At 38.7% G+C, this 15,635-nt stretch overlaps 1 protein-coding gene across 1 annotated transcript in view; it reads left to right on the top strand.

Annotated features, from left to right (window-relative positions):
- The window catches only part of GPT2 (glutamic--pyruvic transaminase 2), a 60,213-nt gene that overhangs the window by 22,207 nt on the left and 22,371 nt on the right, over positions 1-15,635 (top strand). Inside the window, exons 4-7 of the mRNA XM_074211424.1 lie at positions 1,360-1,493; positions 6,740-6,983; positions 11,086-11,165; positions 12,356-12,492. Coding sequence (XP_074067525.1) covers positions 1,360-1,493; positions 6,740-6,983; positions 11,086-11,165; positions 12,356-12,492 — 595 coding nt within the window. The remainder of the gene's footprint in view (positions 1-1,359; positions 1,494-6,739; positions 6,984-11,085; positions 11,166-12,355; positions 12,493-15,635) is intronic.

The following is a 15,635-nucleotide window of genomic DNA, read 5'->3' as shown; positions in this document are numbered from 1 at the left end:
TAGAAATATGTGATGTTATAATGTTAATAGAATAAGAGCTAGACACACTGGACCTGTGATTTCTTTGATATAGGGAGGGACTCCCAGTTGGTCTAGAGTCTCACCAAGTTCCATAGATTAAGGAACCTCCTCTCCCCTTAGGAGTAGGGGTCACTTGACTTGGATCACTTGGATCAAGGCCTTCCTGGCTCCAAGGCCAATTCTCTCCTTGCTGTGCTGTTGTGTCTTTCCTATATTATGCTGATAAAGTAATATAATATATAACTTATGTGATAGAGTAAAACTTTGGACCACATGAATACTACCTTTTAATACCATAGACACTCTAAACATGACTGGCTATCTAATGGCACTTTGGCCCTTTAGGACAAAGGTTAAAAACAAACTTTCTTGCTTTCCTAATGCTAATAAACAACTGACCCAACCAATCAGTTTCTCCACTGACCACTGAACATTGTCACGCTCTGTTCTAAACTTTGGGGGCTCTAGAAATCAGAGAAGGCGTCTTTGGGGAGCTCACAGATTAGTTGAGGTGATGAGACTAACTGTACTGCCAAAAACAGAATCTGTGATTTCTTTGTTATGGGGGATTTCCCAGGGGAAGGAGCCTTCCTCTCAGTGACTCTGTGCAGATCTGCAAGTGTCCTTCAGTTTATGGTCTCAGAGAGAGTCTTGGAGGGCAATATGAAGCTCTTCGAGCCTGTAGGCTGCTTCTCTGAGACCTACATTGGCAGGTTTGTACTATGCCAGTCCAACACCCCAGGTTAGGCCAAATAAAAACCCAATTCTTTTTTTTTTAAGTTTTTTTGCAAGGCAATGGGGTTAAGCGGCTTCCCCAAGGCCACACAGCTAGGTAATTATTAATTGTCTTGAGTCTGGATTTGAACTCAGGTACTCCTGACTCCAAGGCCAGTACTCTATCCACTGCGCCACCTAGCCGCCCCTAAAAACCCAATTCTTTAGGAAGAATTAAAGTTCCCATTCCCTCCTCTTCCCTCATCCTAATTGAATATAGATTCTTTGTGGATAAAGACTATTTTATTTCTATATTTGTGTCTCTATGCTTAATAAATGCTTGTTCAGTTGATTAGAAAACAATACAAGGTCTTTTTAACCCAGGAGATAAATAGGATAGGTATTATCCCCAAATTTTTGGGGGGAAATAAATATTTACCTGAGGCCACTCAGAATTGATGGGGGGAGGTGATCAAGACTAGAACATGAACTTGCTGGCCTTGTCCAATAGACCTTTGTTTTTTTCCATTCAGTCATTCAGGTCTAGTTGTGGCAGGCCAGACATGCAATACTTTTAGAGTAGTTAAAGTGCTTCTGTAATAGCATTTGGTTGTTGTCTTTTAGGGGCCTATAGTGCAAGCCAAGGTGTCAACTGCATCCGAGAAGATGTGGCTGCGTATATCCAGAGGAGAGACGGTGGTGTGCCTGCAGACCCAGACAACATTTACCTGACTACTGGAGCTAGCGATGGCATTTCTGTAGGTGCTGGCCTTATTTGTAATGTGTGTTGGGAAGAGGGAGAGGGAAAAAGGGAGGCTGGTAGAAGGGGAAAGAAACTATCCACTTATCCACACAACCTGTCCCAGCAGCCTTACAAGACTCTTTAGCTCTTTGAAAAACAGCAAAGTACAGTGATAAAGAAGGCTGACCTTAGAGTCAGGAAGACCTAGTTTCAAATTTACACTCAACACTTAGCAAGATGTGTAACCTGGCTAAGTCCCTTATTTAACTTGTGTGGACTTTAGTTTCCTTATCTGTAAAATAGGAGTGATAATAGAACCTACCTCTCAGTTGTTAGGCTTAAAAGAACTCATAAATCTCAGAAGCTTTTTAGTTCACATCCTCTTTTCACAAATGAATGAGAAAACTGGTTAAGGAGGTACTAGGTTTGGGAAATATTTATTTTCATTTTGCTAACTTTAGAGCTCTATATCAATGTGAGTGATTATTACTTAGACAATAAGTAAGAATGTCTTGATACCATTTCACTTGTCCTGGTCTGATTTTTTTTTTCTGAGTGATTTTTACCTGCATGCAACTTTATTTTTTTATTTTTTATTTTTTTAAGTTTTTGCTAGGCAATGGGGTTAAGTAACTTGCCAAGGCCACACAACTAGGTAATTATTAAGTGTCTGAGGCCATATTTGAACTCAGGTACTGCTGATTCTAGGGCCGGTGCTTTATCCACTGCACCACCTAGCCGCCCCTGCATGCAACTTTAAAGTCCATTTCTGAACCAGGCCCCTCGGGGAGAGAGTAGAGCCACAGAATGTTAGAGTATGGAATGGTTTGAAGTAATAAATCTGAAAACCTTTACCTACCTCCTTGATCCAAGCCCAGGGTTGGGTGCCAAGGATGGACAGACAGAAGTGCCCTGATTTCAAAGAGAATGCCCCTGTACTTCATGGGCTGTGTGACCTTGGCAAGTCACCCAATCTCTCTGGGCCTCACTTTTCTCATCTGTAAAGCAGGTTTGGCCTCCAAAAGACCTTTCTAGCTTTAGGCTCTTGAAGTTCTTGTAACCCTTCTTAGTATTATTGGACAACATAGGCTATATAGGTAGAAAGTGAAAATAAAAGGAAGAAATAGTTTTGGAATTTCAGAGAGATATTGCTTTCTCTTAAGGGGGCTGGACAGGAGGCAGAGTAGAACCTACTCATGAGTTACCACTCTTACAAAAGAAAAACAAAATACCCATGTCTCACCAGTTTCCATCCTTCTTCACCAAACTGCCAATGATTCCCAGACTCATTTGAAGCTGAACATGTTTGACAACCCCCATCCAAGTTTAAACTACTTTTTGTTGTTCAGTCATTTTTCAATTGTGTCTGACTCTTTGTGAGCCCACTTCAGACCACTGGAATAGTTTTGCCATTTGCTTCTGTAACTCATTTTATAGATGAGGAAACTGAGACAAATAGGATTAAGCGTCTTGCCCAGTGTCACAGACAGTAAATGTCTGAGGTCAGATTTAAAAATAGGAAGATGAGTCTTCCTGATTCCAGAACCATCCTTCTCTCCCCAGTTCCATCTAGCTAGCCTAATGTTCTTTGGGATATTTACAGCAACAAAAAAAAATTGTCAAAAAAATTCTCTTGAAGCTCAGAGCCCCCAGTTAAGATTAGAAACCCCTAGCATTTTAGATGAAAGTTCAGACCTCTATCCTGTTTCATTCTGTAGCCCCACCCAGCTGTCTGGAGGCATCCTGGGGTCAGGAAGATCAGAGATCAGTTTTAGCTTCAGATACTCTGTACTGTCAGGAATATCCTATGTCATCCCAGAAGATGTGCCAGTAGGCAGTGACAAGGAAACCGGCTGTCTATAGTCACTCTCTGTCATGCATGGCTCTTTGATAGATTGTGTTCGTAGTTTATTTTTTAAAAGTTCTGACTCTACCCAGCCAGTGTGGGAAGGAACAAAAGAGAACACAAGCCTGTGTACAGAGTGGGAGGTTGTTCCACTAGGAATGTGCTTTTGGCTCCTTAACTGAATGAATTATCTACCCCTTGGAAGACCCTGAATTAGGGATTTTTCTTTCACATGGTTTCAACATGTGTTTTACACCCACATTGCCCACATTGTTCTCTGACTTGAAAAACAGGGTTTACAACTCCCTCTGGTGGATTAGGATGATATTGCTGTGGGGCTGAGGACAGGCTCTCCTTACTATTGATCATAGATTTTTTTAATTGAAATTTTTGAATTTTTTAAATTACATGCAATGGTAGTTTTTCAACCTTCATTCGTTTGAAAATTTATGAGTTCTACATTTTTCTACCACCCTCCCTTCCCTCTTTTCTCCCTTTGGTGGCAAACAGCCTGGTAAAAGTTATACACGTACATTCATGTTTAACATATTTATATATTAGTCTTGTTGTGAAAGAGGAATTAGAACCAAGGAAAAAGGGAAAAAATTGATAAAGAAAAAACATAAAAGAAGTTTTAAAAAATTGAGCAGTGTGCTTTGCTCTGCATTTGGACTGCAATTTTTTCTCTAGATGTGTATGGCATTGTCCATAGCAGGTCTCTCAGGGTTGTCTTTGATGTCTGAACTGCTGAGAGGAGCTGCATCCATCATGCAGTTGAACATCTCAAATACTATTGTTTTTTTAATATATATTATGAATATTTTATTTGTTTTCCAGTTATATAACAATAGTAGTTTCTATCTATCATTTTTTGTAAGGTTTTGAATTTTCTAATTTTTTCCTCACCCTCCCTTCCCTCCTCCCTCTCCCCTCACAGAAGGCAGCCTGATAATCTTTACATTGTTTCCATGCTATGCATTGATCAAAATTGAATATGTTGAGAGAAAAATCATAATCTTGAGGAAAAAATAAAATATTTGACATAGTAAAATTATGTAGTACATAAGACAACTTTTTCTATATATTTTAGAAATGAGTCCATTTTTAGAAATGAGTCCATTCTGACATTTAGAAATGTCAGAAACATTAGTTGTAAAAATTGCTTACCAATTTACATTTCTTTTGTTCTTGTTATAGTGGTTTTGTTTGTGAAAAAAGCTTTTTAATTTAATGTAATCAAAATTATTGTTTGTTTTTATTGATGTTCTCCGTCTCTTCCTTGGTCATAAACTGCTTCCCTTTCTGTAGATCTGACAGGTAAACTATTCATTGATCTCCTACTTTGCTTATAATGTTGTCTTTTATGTCTAAATCCTGTATCCATTTTGATTTTATCTTGGTATAGGATGTGAGATGTTGGTCTAATCTAAGTTTCTTCCATACTAACTTCCAATTTTCCCATCAGTTTTTATCAGAGAGTTCTTATCTCAGAAGATGAGTTCTTTATCAAACAGCAGAATACTATAATCATTTCCTGCTATTGCACCTAGTTTATTCCACTGCTCCACCCCTCTATTTCTTAGCCAATACCAGACAGTTTTTTAATTTTTTGACAGTTTTTTAAGAAAGATATTATTTAGTTTGAGTTTTACAAATTTCCCCCATTCTTGTTCCCCTCCCCCACCCCCACAGAAGACATTCTGTTAGTCTTTACATTAGTTCCATGTTATACATTGGTCTCAGTTGAATGTGATGACAGAGAAATCGTATCCTTAAGGAAGAAAAATAAAGTATGAGATAGTAAAATTACATAATAATATAATGGGTTTTTTTCCCCTAATTTGATGGTAATAGTCTTTGGTCTTTGTTCAGAGTCCATAATTCTTTCTCTGGATACAGATGGTATTCTCCATTGCAGATAGCCCAAAATTGTCCCTGGTTGTTGCACTGATGGAAAGAACAAGTCCATCAAGGTTGATCATCACCCCTATGTTGCTGTTAGGGTGTACAATGTTTTTTTTCTTGTTCTGTTCATCTTGCTCAGCATCAGTTCATGCAAATCCTTTCAGGCTTCCCTGAATTTCCATCCTTCCTGGTTTCTAATAGAACAGTAGTGTTCCATGGCATACATATACCCACAATTTGTTAAACCATTCCTCAATTGAAGGACATTCACTTAATTTCCATTTTTTTGCCACCACAAACAGGGCTGCTATAAATATTTTTGTACAAGTGATGTTTTTACCCTTTTTCATGATCTCTTCAGGGTCTAGACCCAGTAATGGTATTTCTGGGTCAAAAAGTATGCACATTTTTGTTGTCCTTTGGGGCATCATCCCAAATTTCTCTCCAGAAAGGTTGGATCAGTTCACAGCTCCACCAATAATGTATTAGTGTTCCAGATATCCCACATTCCTTCCAACATTAATCATTGTCCTTTCTGCTCATATTGGCCCATCTGAGAGGTGTGAGGTGAATACCAAACAGTTTTGATGACTGATGCTTTATAATATAATTTTAGATCTGCTAAGGCTAAGCCACCTTCTTTTGTACTTTTTTTCATTAAATCCCTTGATATTCTTGACTTTTTGTTTCTCTATATGAATTTAGTTACAACTAATGTTATTTTTATATGTAAAACATTTCTTTAATTCAAGAACATAAGGTTTTAAGTAAGAAGAATCTTTAGAGGTTGTCCAGTTGTGTGCCCTCCCCTCTCATTTTATAGATGGGTTCAGGAAGATAGTGATTTATTGAAAGTCCTATAGATGGCAAACATCATAGGTAGAATTTAAATGCAAATCCTCCAGAACCAGAGTTTGAAGGGACCTAAAAAGCTCCCTGGACCCACCTATCCCTCTTAAAGAATTCCTTCTACAATATAACTAGCAGAGTTAGCAATCCCCTCTACATTCCAAAAGAGTTAATTCCCAAAAGACATAGGTAAGTAGATAGTGGTGGAATCAGGAAGACAATTTCAAATTCTGTTTCAGGAACAAACAGAATAACATAAGTAAAGTATTTTGCAAGCCTTAAAGTATTTTATAAATCATTGCTATTAGTAGGAAGTTTTTCCTTCTACAGGTACTGAATAAGCTGCTTTTGTTCTGAAGCTAAGGCTTTTTTCATTTGTCTTTTCTTGGGTTCTGAAAGGAAAAAAAAAAGATCAAACTATGCCCTAAGAGTTTCCTGGATGGGATTGAATTTTAGATGATTTCCAAAGATCCTTTTACCTCTAATAGTCTAAGCTGTGTACAGTTTCCAGGCATTGTATGGGAGTGTTAGAAGTTTTTCTTACTACCTGAACAAAACTATAGTTTGGTTGGTTGGCCTAAGTTTGTGAAAGGTAAACAGGAATAGGTGAGTATGAAAAAAAAAGACTCTAATTCACTTCCCACTCACTTTCCTCCTTATAGACAGTTCTAAAGCTTCTGGTGTCTGGTGGAGGAAAGTCCCGTACTGGAGTGTTGATCCCCATACCTCAGTATCCCCTTTATTCAGCTGTCATTTCGGAGTTGGCTGCCATCCAGGTGAACTATTACCTGGATGAAGAAAACTGCTGGGCTCTGGATGTAAATGAGCTCCGAAGGGCAGTAACTGAAGCCAAGGAGTACTGTAATCCCAAAGTCCTCTGCATCATCAACCCTGGAAACCCCACAGGTAAATGGTGTTGAAGAAATAAACCAGACAACTATTATTTTCAGCTTAATCAAAACATAGTTTCACCTTTTTTTTACATTTAATAGTATTTTAATTTTTTTCCAATTACATGTAAAGATAGTTTTCAACATTTATTTTTGTAAGGTTTCAAATTCAAAATTTTCTCCCTTTCCCTCTCCCCAATGTGCCAAGGTAGTGAGCAACAATTTGATATAGGTTATACATGTACAATCAAATTAAACATATTTCCACATTAGTCAGGTTATGAAAGAATCAGAACAAAAGAGAAAGCCATGAGAAAGGAAAATCAAAAGCAAATGAAAATAGTTTGATATGATCTGCATTCAGACTCCATAGTTCTATTTTTGGATGTGGATAGCATTTTCCATCATGAGTCTTTTAGAATTGTCTTGTGTCATTGGATTGCTGAGTACAGCTAAGTCTATTATAGTTGATCATCACACAATGCAGCTATTACTGTGTACAGTGTTCTCCTGGTTCTGTTCACTTCATTCAGTAGCTTTACTTCTTATGGCCATAATGGAGCAAGTTTTTAGCTCAGTCTAAGTGCTATATGAGGTTTGACATTTTTATGCTTTCTGAGGGAAGGGGGAAATCAAATGAGGGTCCTAGGATGAATGGAGCTATACAAAACTGAAGAGATAATGGAAGGGTGTGACTCTCTAAGTCCAGCAGCAGAGTTGATAATCTTCCTTGGTCAAGGATATTTCCTCCCACAAATAAAATCATAGATCTATTGCCCTCCCCCACCAAGACTAAATTAATGTCAATTTATAGTTTAAAAAGTAATTTTTAAATTTCTTTTTTGCAAATCTCTTGATTTTTTTCATTTCATTATTTTTTGGTAATTTATTTTAAACTTAAATACAAAAAAAAAACATTTCCATGTACATAGTAGATCAAAAGAGGATTCAATATAAAACAATAAATTTCCATTCCAAGAAAACTATAATAAATATTACACATTGTTTTCAAAGCTGCCCAGCTTTGCTTCTTGTTGGTTTTTCTTTTCTTTCCCTCCCCCCCTTCCCTCTCTACCCTAAAAAAAGCTATGATTAAGCATGGAAATATATGTTTGTATGTATCATGTATGTTTTATATGTGTGTGCACACATACATACATAGATATCTAGGAACACATGTATATAGACATATATGTAAGAATGCACTATACTTATTTTCTCCAGTCATCTGTCTCTCTGAAGGTGGATAGCATCTTTCTTCCTTAGTCAGTTTTTCCATGTTTTTCTAAATCAGCCTCCCCATCATTTTCTATATCACAACAATATTGTAGCACAGTTATCTCCTATCAAAAAAATTGTCTATGAAAGATATGAAAGATAATAGATACTGGTTGATTTTGCAAATGAGGACACTAAAAATGTTTTTAAACATTTATTAAGTGCCTACAATGTGCCACAACTGTTCTGAGCTTTGGGGAAACAAAAAGAAGCATAACACATCCTGTGCCCTCAAGAAGCTTATAGTCTAATGGGAGGAGGACACACAATATACAAGCGAATATATATAAAGCAAGCTTATATACACAGGATGACTAGGAAATAATTAACAGAAGGAAGGCACTAGAATTAAGAGGAGTTGGAGAAGGTATCCTATATAAGACAGGATTTTAGTTGGGACTTAAAATTCACAGAAGCTGAACGACTTCTCCAGGATCAGACAGATTATTGATAGTAGATGTTGGATACCAGCAGGGGGACACCTTTGGGTGCAGCTTCTGTATGTCCCATTAAATCACTAAGAGCAAATCAATAGAGGTGTTTTCAGGTCAGGTCATCTGTCTGCCCCTACAAACAATTGCCTAATTGGAGGCAGTTTAATAAGGAACTTATCAATTAAAACACAATCTGATTGGTTGTTTAAATGATTTATATGCTTTTCCCTTCCATTTTCAAATTCTTACTTGTTTTTTTATGAGCCTGTGTTAACAGTGGGGGGTCTGTTGCCTCCTTGGTCCAGAACCTAGTGTATGCTTTGAGATCTGATGAGAGCAGCCATGTGACTTTGCTCATTTGCAAAGAGGTAGGGGACTACAGGTGCAGAATGTTGCATAATCAGTCTGATGTTTTTGTTGTGTTTGTAGATTTAGTTTAACTTTTTTCATCCTCAGTATTAAGAATGTTTAACTGTATGGGTAAGGGTGGTGGAGTAGGACTCACCAGGAAATGACCTTTTATCAAAGCAATAGCTAACAGTATTTTTTCCTGCTTTTTTTAAAAAAATTAAATTAATTTATTTAAGGCAATGGGGTTAAGTGACTTGCCCAAGGTCACACAGCTGGGCAATTATTATGTGGCCAGATTTGAACTTGAGTCTTCCTGACTCCAGGACTGGTGCTCTATCCACAACACCACCTAGCTGCTCCCAATAATACATTTTTTAAAAGAAATGCCATTTGAAAAAAGTCAGATTTTTCAAGGGTTGAAAGAGTTGTTTTAAATATATATATGTATATAATACTGCCTGAGTCTATTCAGGCTGCTAGCTTCACATTTCTTTTGCTCAGCTTGAAAAATCCATTAAATGAGCAGCACTGTTCCCTTTTTCTTTAGAGATAAAATGTGCAGCAGCTGAAATGTGTCTGAGTTCATTCGGGAATCTTTTTCTCAAGGGCAGAAAATGCTGCTTCACCAAGGTGAAAGCACCAGTTGGATTCTGACGGACTCAGCTATTTTATCATTCTAGATTTTGTTTTTATGGTTTTGGTGGGGGCCATTGTTTTGTCACTAGAGTCTATAACAAAGAAAAGCTGTTAAAACAAGTCCAGTTGATTGTTACAATTAATCTGTTTCATTTTGATTTCATTTACATTATGCTCTTTTTATTTATTGTTCTTTTTCTCCCTGAATCAGGCCATACTAGTTTTCCTGTATTTCTCTGAATTCCTTGCATTGGTCATTTTTTATGGTACAATAAATCCCCTTCCATTCAGTAGAATAGTTTATTCAGTCTTTCGTCTATTAATGGACATCCACTTGATTTTTAATTCTTTACTCCCTTGGAAAGCTATGATACAAATTTTTAATCACTTTACTCCTTATTTACAACTACCTGAAAGAGGCAAAAAAAAAATTTGACATTATAAAGAGATTTTGAGAGTAGTAATAATAATGATAATTAATAATAATGCCTTATATTTACAAAGCGTTTACTTTATGCTGGGCTTAGGGTTAAGCACGTGACAGATATTTGATCTTTATGACATTTTCTCTGTATGTATTAATATTATTATTATCCCCATCTTTCAATCAAGAAAACTGACAGTTTAGATGAAGAAAAGGGCAGTTACTTGATTTATTTTAAAAGTAAGAACAGGGGTGGCTAGGTGGGGTAGTGAATAGAGCACTGGCTCTGGAGTCAGGAGGACCTGAGTTCAAATGTAGCCTCAGACACTTAATAATTACCTAGCTGGGCAAGTCACTTAACCCCATTGCCTTGCAAAAAAAAAAAAAAAAAAAAAAGTAAGATCACCTGTCAGTTAAGAGGAAGGATATGCTAACCATATGTTTCTGTAGCTTTTTTTTTAAAGCAGTGACTCCAAACAAGACCTTTGTATGCCTTTAAGTAGACCTCAAAAACTATGCCCCCCCAAACCCTGTCTGTTGTGGCCCAGTTTTCATAGCCACCACCAACTTGAATTGCCACAAAATAGTGACAGGTTGTAAAAAGCTGAGGCTTTTCAGACTTGAGAAAGTTATACTTGTTAAATAACTTAGGTCTAAGGTGCTAAGTCTAAATATGAAAGACAAACAGAACACTCATGTGACTTCTGAGCACCTTCTTTTAGAGTTGGAACGCTCCCCTGTGGTAATGCTGCACTCAGCACCTTCAGGAGAGTCCCTTGGATGAACACATGTTGATCAGGAGGCAGTAATAATTTGTTTTTGAGTATAGATTGGCTTGTAGTTAAGTAGGAATAAGGGAATCCATATGACTTGACAAGAAGGTAGCTGAGTTAATTCTTTTCCCTCAGTTTTTGCCCTGCCTCTATTTGTAACATTTCTCCTTATTCCTAAAATATATTTTGGTTCTTTTTTTTGATTGGATGGGATCCTTCCAGGTCAGGTCCAAAGCAGAAAGTGCATTGAAGAAGTGATTCACTTTGCTTGGGAAGAGAAACTCTTCCTTTTGGCTGATGAGGTAAGAGAAGCCTGGACACTTTTTTCTTTCAGCCCTGCTGTATCTTAGACTGGTCTTGGGTGTGGAGCTACATAAATAATTATATTGTGGAGCCACATAAATAATTATATGTGTGCAAGACTTCCTAGCTTTCAGAGAGTCTTACATCCATTATTTTGTGTCACTATTATTAGGTTCAGAACTTATGTATCCAATAGCATTCTTAGTAAAGAGTCCTTTTCTTATAACCAGACTTGTCTGTAGCTAGAGGTATAATTCTATCAAGGTTTCTGTCTCAAATGTTAAGTGACTTATCTCTGGTCATGCAATAACTGTTACCATCAAGAATGGAACGCAGGTCTTCTGACCTCCAACTTCAAGTGTCTTTCCAGGACCCTATATACTTCTTAGAAACTTAATGAATTACTGGCTTGTTAGATAAAGTGATTTAGATGCCTGGGCTCCTGTAGTTTTATCAGTGTATGCCCAAAGCCCCTTCCACACTAAAAATGTAGGCATTTCAAGTCTTCTTTCCTTCCCCTCAGGTTTTTCAAGGACTTATTCAATTTAACCCCTAGAAGTACTTCCATCACCTAGGATCTGTTCTTGGCCATAGAGCAGATGGTGGTTGCTCTACTCAAGCTGTCTTTGTTGTATCTTTCTGATACCCTTCAGGACTGGGTGTGAATGCTGACTGGGTGGGTGTCATGTCATGATTGTCTCCCCTGCAGCAGGCCCCACCTCAGGAATGCCTCTCCATACTCCACAGAGCTCATGGTGATCTTGGGCCAGCCCCTTAAGTTTCCTTGGACTCATTTCTCTCATCTGTAAAATGAGGGAGTTGGACTGGAAGGCCTCTGAAGTCCTTTTCAGCTCCAGAGTTATGAACCTGTGGTGTTTCCATCTTTGGATATTTTTAAAAAATTTTTTTTCTTTTTTCAATTAACTTCTCCCTTATTTCTCACCCCTTCTATCTTTCTTTGAAAAAGAAAGAGAAATAAATATGCATAACTAAGCAAAACTAATTCTCAAGTTGGCTATGTCCAAAAGCCATGCCTCAGTCTGTACCCTGAGTCCATCAGCTCTGACAGGAGGTGGGTAGCATTTTTCATCATGGGTCGTCTGAAATCTTTCAAAAGTTGTTTGTTTGTCACTTCTGTTCATTTCAGTCTGCATTGACTGACTGTGTTTCCCCTTGGTTGTTTGATCAGGTGTACCAGGACAATGTATACTCCAAGGACTGCCAATTTCATTCCTTCAAGAAGGTTCTCTATGAGATGGGACCAGAGTATTCAAGTAATGTGGAGCTTGCATCCTTCCACTCCACTTCAAAAGGCTACATGGGCGAGTATGTCAACATTGGCTTTTTTGCTATTTATTCAGGGATATGGAAGGACTTTTCTTCACCTGCACTGCCCTGGAGTTGACCCACTTGAGCACAGGACAAAACAACTAATCTTGTACTCCTGATAATTCAAAAATTCCATCAGAATAAGCCCTCCTTCCATTAATGTGTATTGCAGTACCTCATAGTTTAATATATAGTCTTGCAGAATTTTTGTGACCTGATAATGAGCTTCTCCAAATTTAATTAAGCTTTTCCTCAGACAACAGACCTGTAGTTCTTTGCTGGACTAGTATTCACAGGGTTTCCAGTTTGGTATTAGATAATATGGCAGCTAGGTGGCACAGTGGATATATTGCCAGGCCTGGAGTTAGAAACACCTATCTTCCTGAATTCAAATATGGCCTCAGACACTCAGTAACTGACTCTGGACAAGTCACTTTACCCTGTTTACTTCAGTTTTTCAGCTCTAAAATGAGCTGGAGAGGAAAATAGCAAACCACTTGAGTATCTTTGCCAACAAAGCCCCAACTGGGATCACAAAGAATCAGAGGGTAGGAGCAAGGAGAAATCACAAGGATAGTGAGAGAGTTTTAAAAAACTGACTGACTTATTCTTCTTTGGTGGTGTGGATTTGAGTTCTATTCCCAGAGCAAGAAGTAGAAAGCAGGAAAACTAGGTATGTGCATGATAGCAGGGCAGGAAGACAGCTAGAGTGCATGATGAAAGGCCTGTGGGCCCTGGAGAAGACAAAGCCATGGGGCGTGCATGTGAGATAGAACTGAGGGATAGCGTTAGTAGACTTTGGAGACATGCAAGCAGGAAATGCCTCACCTCGGTTGGTAGGGGGCCTCAGAGAGCTTTAGTCAATAGTATTTTTGTCACAGGCAATAGACAAATTCAACTAAAGAGTTATTAAATATTTGCTCTACACAAGGTACAGTAGATAGAGGCCCAAGCAGGTTTGGTTGACATGAGTTCTCACAGGTTATAGTAGGAACCTATGAACCGGGACTGGAGCAAGGAGCCAGGACCTCAGTCCTGGAAGGACTTGTTTATAGAGCAGTCTAGAACTCAGGACATGGGAAAGGGGGGATGCTGTTACTGGAAACTTGGGGGTCCAGGTCCAGGCAGGACCCAGTCACAAAGGTGAAACCTGAAGAAGAGTGAGCTAGGGAGCCAAGAATTCTTATGTGTCCCTGCTGAAGGGCTCCACTTTCCCATGACAGGGAGGAGGCTGCAGGTGACCCTTGAGTGCCATTGGCTGTGGAAACTGCAGGGCAGCCTTGTCAGGAGGCCAGCCAACCCTAAGTTTACTCCCCAAAGTAGATTGGGCTAAACTGTATTGTATCTTGGAGCAGTCCTGTACAGAAACCTTCATGTCTGAAGCCCCAGCACAATGAAGCTACTCTTAACAGAAGCCAGGCCATGGGAAGCAAACCCCAGCCAGAGCAGTCATGAGTTGTCCTGCCAGGGGAGCTGCTGCTTATCTGAAAGTTCTGAAGCATGGGCAGAGGAGGGTCTCCAAGATAACACATGGACTGCCATCAAGGATGGATTAAAGAAAGTGGAGTGGTTTAGCTTTGGAGAAGAGAAAACTGAGAGAGGACTTTAGCAGAAGCTTCCATTTGATCTGTTTGTCTCCAGAGGACAGAGCAAGGAGTGATGGTGGAATGCTGAAGAGAGGGAGGCTGGGCTACATTTAAAGGCATCTCCACAGAGCTTTCCAAGGATGGAGAAGGATGCCCCAGAAGGGAGTGGATTTGATGGAGGTGGGATGGCCACTTGTCTTGATGTATTAGGATAATAACCCTAATACTACCTAATACTAGATGAATGAATTAACTAGTGTTTAAGAGCCTACCCTGTGCCAGACACAGAGAATTAAATAGTCTGCTCCCAAGGAGCTGGCATTCTAAGGGAGAAACAATAAGCTGCAGAAATGGAAAAACAGCTTAGTGGTCCTCTAGGTTAGAGTGCTGAATTTGAAGTTAGGCAACAGGAGAGAGAAGGTACATCAATAAGTAAATATAGAATAAATACAAGGAGTCATTTTAAGTCAGAGAGAGGCTTAAAACTTCTCTCAGACTTTTGGGATACCCTGTATAAAGAAAATCAATACAAAGTAGTTCAATAGAAAGTTGTGTTCTAGCTACAGGGCTGCCTTAAGTAAGCCCTTGAGGACCCCTTGGAGTCAGAGATAGCTTTGGCTTTTTTTGCAGACTTGTCAATCAGAAATATTGCTGGCTCCTGGTGGGTAGAATATGATGGGGAGGGCCTTATGACTTAAGAGGAGGAGGGAAGAAGGGCTTGTGAAGGTCTGTTCCAACCCTCTGGGCTGCTAGTATTAACAGAACTTGTATCTACACCAGACTTACAGGTGATTTTAAGCTAGCTTCCTTCCTTCCCTCTCAATCTCTTTTGATTTGAATAAATATTAAAACCCAGGTGAATAAAAGATCTACAGTTAGGAACCTCCTCTGAGCTGTTTTATGTAATTTAAAACTAATGAATAGTGACAAATTTAGTGTTGTCATAAGTTGTAGCCTGTTACAGTTAGTTTATTATACTAATAAACTTTAGATAATTAGGATGCTCATGGTATGGGCTGTTCTGGATATTTTCAACTCTTTTTACGTAAAAAAAAGAGTCTTGGATGGCCAAGTTACCTTCTGCTCCAGTTATGTCAATAATGCATTGGAGTAGGGTCTGTCCCTATTCATTCTCGGTCTAAGGGTCTGCCCTCTGCCCATTCGTTGTCATCTTTTAGGACTGAGACTAGAGATAAAGAAGAATTAGGAGACTGGACCGGATGTGGGCTCACTTGGGGTAACTCCTGAAAAATGGTTTTTATAACCTGAAATTACCTATACAGCATCTCTTGCATGTGAACCTTTCTCTGTACTTCAGTAGTCATCCCTTTAGCTTGGGCCCTCATGACTCTTTGCCTATGTTTTTGCAATAACCCTGCCTCTCCTTCCTTCATCCTCCACACTTCTGTTCAAGTGATTTAACTTTAGCTTGATTCTTAGCACATCACATACTTCTACTCAGGGAACTGGGAGTTCCCTTTTGCCTCTGTAATAACTAAGCTCTTTCTTAGCTTTGAAAGCTCTTCACAGTCTGACTCTAACTGATCTTTCAAG

This window comes from Macrotis lagotis, chromosome 1, assembly GCF_037893015.1.
Source record: "Macrotis lagotis isolate mMagLag1 chromosome 1, bilby.v1.9.chrom.fasta, whole genome shotgun sequence".
NCBI classification, from domain to species: domain Eukaryota; kingdom Metazoa; phylum Chordata; class Mammalia; order Peramelemorphia; family Peramelidae; genus Macrotis; species Macrotis lagotis.
Note: the sequence above shows the minus strand (reverse complement) of the source record. Positions and strands in the feature narration are given on the sequence as shown.